Here is a 2,659-nt window from a genome sequence, read left to right on the forward strand (position 1 = left end):
ATATATATATATATATATATATATATATATATACTTTATCTAAAAGCATCAGAAATATAACAAAGGCTGTTACTTAGAGTAACAGTGGGGTGGTGGCGATCCCTGTTGTACTCATTCGCCCCGACTTTCTCTCATTCTTTCTTCCTGTTTCTTGAGTAATGCTGCGATCTCGGGTCGACTTGATCCCTTCCAAGCCATTGAGTAAAGAGAGAAAACGACGATGCTTTGTAGTACTTTTTATTAACGACTTACTGTTTAGAGCGATCTACCTATAGCAAGTGGTCTTTACTTAAATATATAATATGATCATAGTAACTGATATGAATTATTGACCATTCAAATAGCTAACAGATATCTAAGCATCATGATCAGGTACTTCCTATATAAAATATTTGGTTCTTAGTACAATTTCTAATGAGAAATTTAATGGTGGGCAATTTACTTCGAACATTTTAAATGTTTATAAGTTTAAAAACTGCTCTGTCCTTATCCTAGAACAGTGAATCAAAAACTGAAAAAATAAATTACATGATAGGAGGATTAATTCCAGCTTGGCATGTTTCCTGAAAGGGAAATTGTTATTAGGCTTAGCATACTTGCAATGTGTTCTTCGTAACCTGGCAGAAGGAATTCTATTTTCATCCTATGTGCTTCAACTAATAAGGAAACATAGAATTATTTAAATATACTGTTTTTTCGTTCACGTAATAGTGTTGATATTGATTAATTTTTTTTAATTATAAGCAAATTTTCACAAGAAAATTAAAGTCACCAACCAGCATATAACATTTGTTGATTAATTAAATTTATGAGGAATGAATACTTTGAAATATCTCTTACGGAATCTAATTTCTTTTTACAGATAAAACAAAGACTGAAGAACCGAACGATGGTCCACCAGAATACTACGAAAACCCTGGATACTCATCTGCTTTTGAGCATCCTACGACTTCTGGTCATCCCACACAACCTGGATATCCACCACAACCCAGATATCTGTCACAACCTGAATATCTACCACAACCGGGATATACGCCACACCCTGGTTATCCACCACAACCCGGATATCCACCACAAACCGGATATCGCCCACCACATGCAAATCAAATAACAATGGGATATACCCCATCGCCCTATTATCCTTCAACTATACCAGTGCAACAACAACCATTATTACAACAACAACAAAGTGTTATTGTAAGCAACGATATTTTCTTATTTTACTTTTTACTGTTCTACAAACATCCTAAATCTAGATGTTTAGCAAAAGGTGACTACGAAGAAATCATCTTTAAGAGTTTTAGTCAGTTATATCATTATATGGAGCAGAATAAATGTTTTAATGTGGTATTTATTTTATCAATCTTTATTGAAAGGCCGACAGGTTGTACAGAACTACAATGGTAACTGTCGCAATCGAATATACCGGGTGTCCACAAACTCTGGGTACATGGGAATTAACAAATACTTCTAAAAATTATTATTTCTTATATTTAATTGTTTATGTTATGATTTTATTTGCTCCATGTACCCAGACATTGTGGACACCCTGTATATACGTGTGTGCGTGTGCACGAATGCATGCTTGTGTGTGTGTGTGTGTGTTTGTGCGCGCGTGCGTTTGTGTGTGTACGTGCGCGAGTGTGTGAGTGAAGCCTAGCTTCTAGTTGTCCATGGTATAATGCAATAGGATCAAACCTGGAGACTTCTGGTTCTGGAAGGAATTTCTTAACTACAAAGTGATGAGCGCACCTGTAAAAGTAATAGAGCTAAATTAATTGAATTTACTGCTCCAATGAAATTAATGAAATTAATGAAATTAAAGGATTAAGCACGTGATGAATGTGTGTGAGCTGAGAAAGATAGATTGACAGAGATGGTCAAAACAGTAGACAGAAAATCAGGTTTTTATAATATGTATTTTCATGCTCTAAAGCCTGAGTTTACCTGAAACTAAAATCAAATAAATAAGTTCAATAGAAGCAGATCAATTAAATCAACTATATTCCTTCCTCCTCCCTTCTAAATTTAACCTCACATCTAGTCGAAGGCAAATAATGTTTCTTTAGCAGAATCAAGTACTCAGAACAATGGAGGCAGCTATAACAGAGTACTTAAGAAGTTCACCACGCAATAAGATCCCTGTCTTGGGTTCACTGCATGGAATTTTGGGTAAATGTCATTTAACATAACTATAGATCGATCCAAATCTTGTGAGTAAAATTGTGTAGTCAAAAAATATCTATAAGTACCTTGGTTTGAAGTGTAGCTGTAATTCAAAGATCTTACATTGTCACATATTATTATTATTATTATTATTATTGTTCAGTAGTTTTATTTTTATAACGTGCTTTCACTTCACTACCGAGCGCAGCCCTGTGCGCCTTGGGTATGTGCTGTGGTTTGCTGTGGTGCTCTTATGTTTACTGCATTGAAAGTGTTTTGCGTAGAATGTGTGCAGTACCCAGTAGTGCAATTTTCTGTATGTTATATATATTTGTAAGTCCTGGTGTTTTTGTTATGTATTTGTCTGAATATTTTTTTATTATACCTAAGGCACCTACTATGATAGGAATTGTTTCTGTTTTTAGATTCCACATTCGAGTTATCTCTATTTCCAGGTCTTTGTATTTTGAAAGTTTTTCCATTTCTTTTCGAG

General features: G+C 34.5%; 1 protein-coding gene across 1 annotated transcript in view; it reads left to right on the forward strand.

Moving 5' to 3' along the window:
- Nucleotides 1-2,659, forward strand: part of LOC106884207 (uncharacterized) — an 83,212-nt gene that overhangs the window by 5,471 nt on the left and 75,082 nt on the right. The window contains exon 2 of the mRNA XM_052975739.1: nt 863-1,197. Coding sequence (XP_052831699.1) covers nt 863-1,197 — 335 coding nt within the window. The remainder of the gene's footprint in view (nt 1-862; nt 1,198-2,659) is intronic.

Source organism: Octopus bimaculoides, chromosome 2, assembly GCF_001194135.2.
Source record: "Octopus bimaculoides isolate UCB-OBI-ISO-001 chromosome 2, ASM119413v2, whole genome shotgun sequence".
Classification (NCBI taxonomy): domain Eukaryota; kingdom Metazoa; phylum Mollusca; class Cephalopoda; order Octopoda; family Octopodidae; genus Octopus; species Octopus bimaculoides.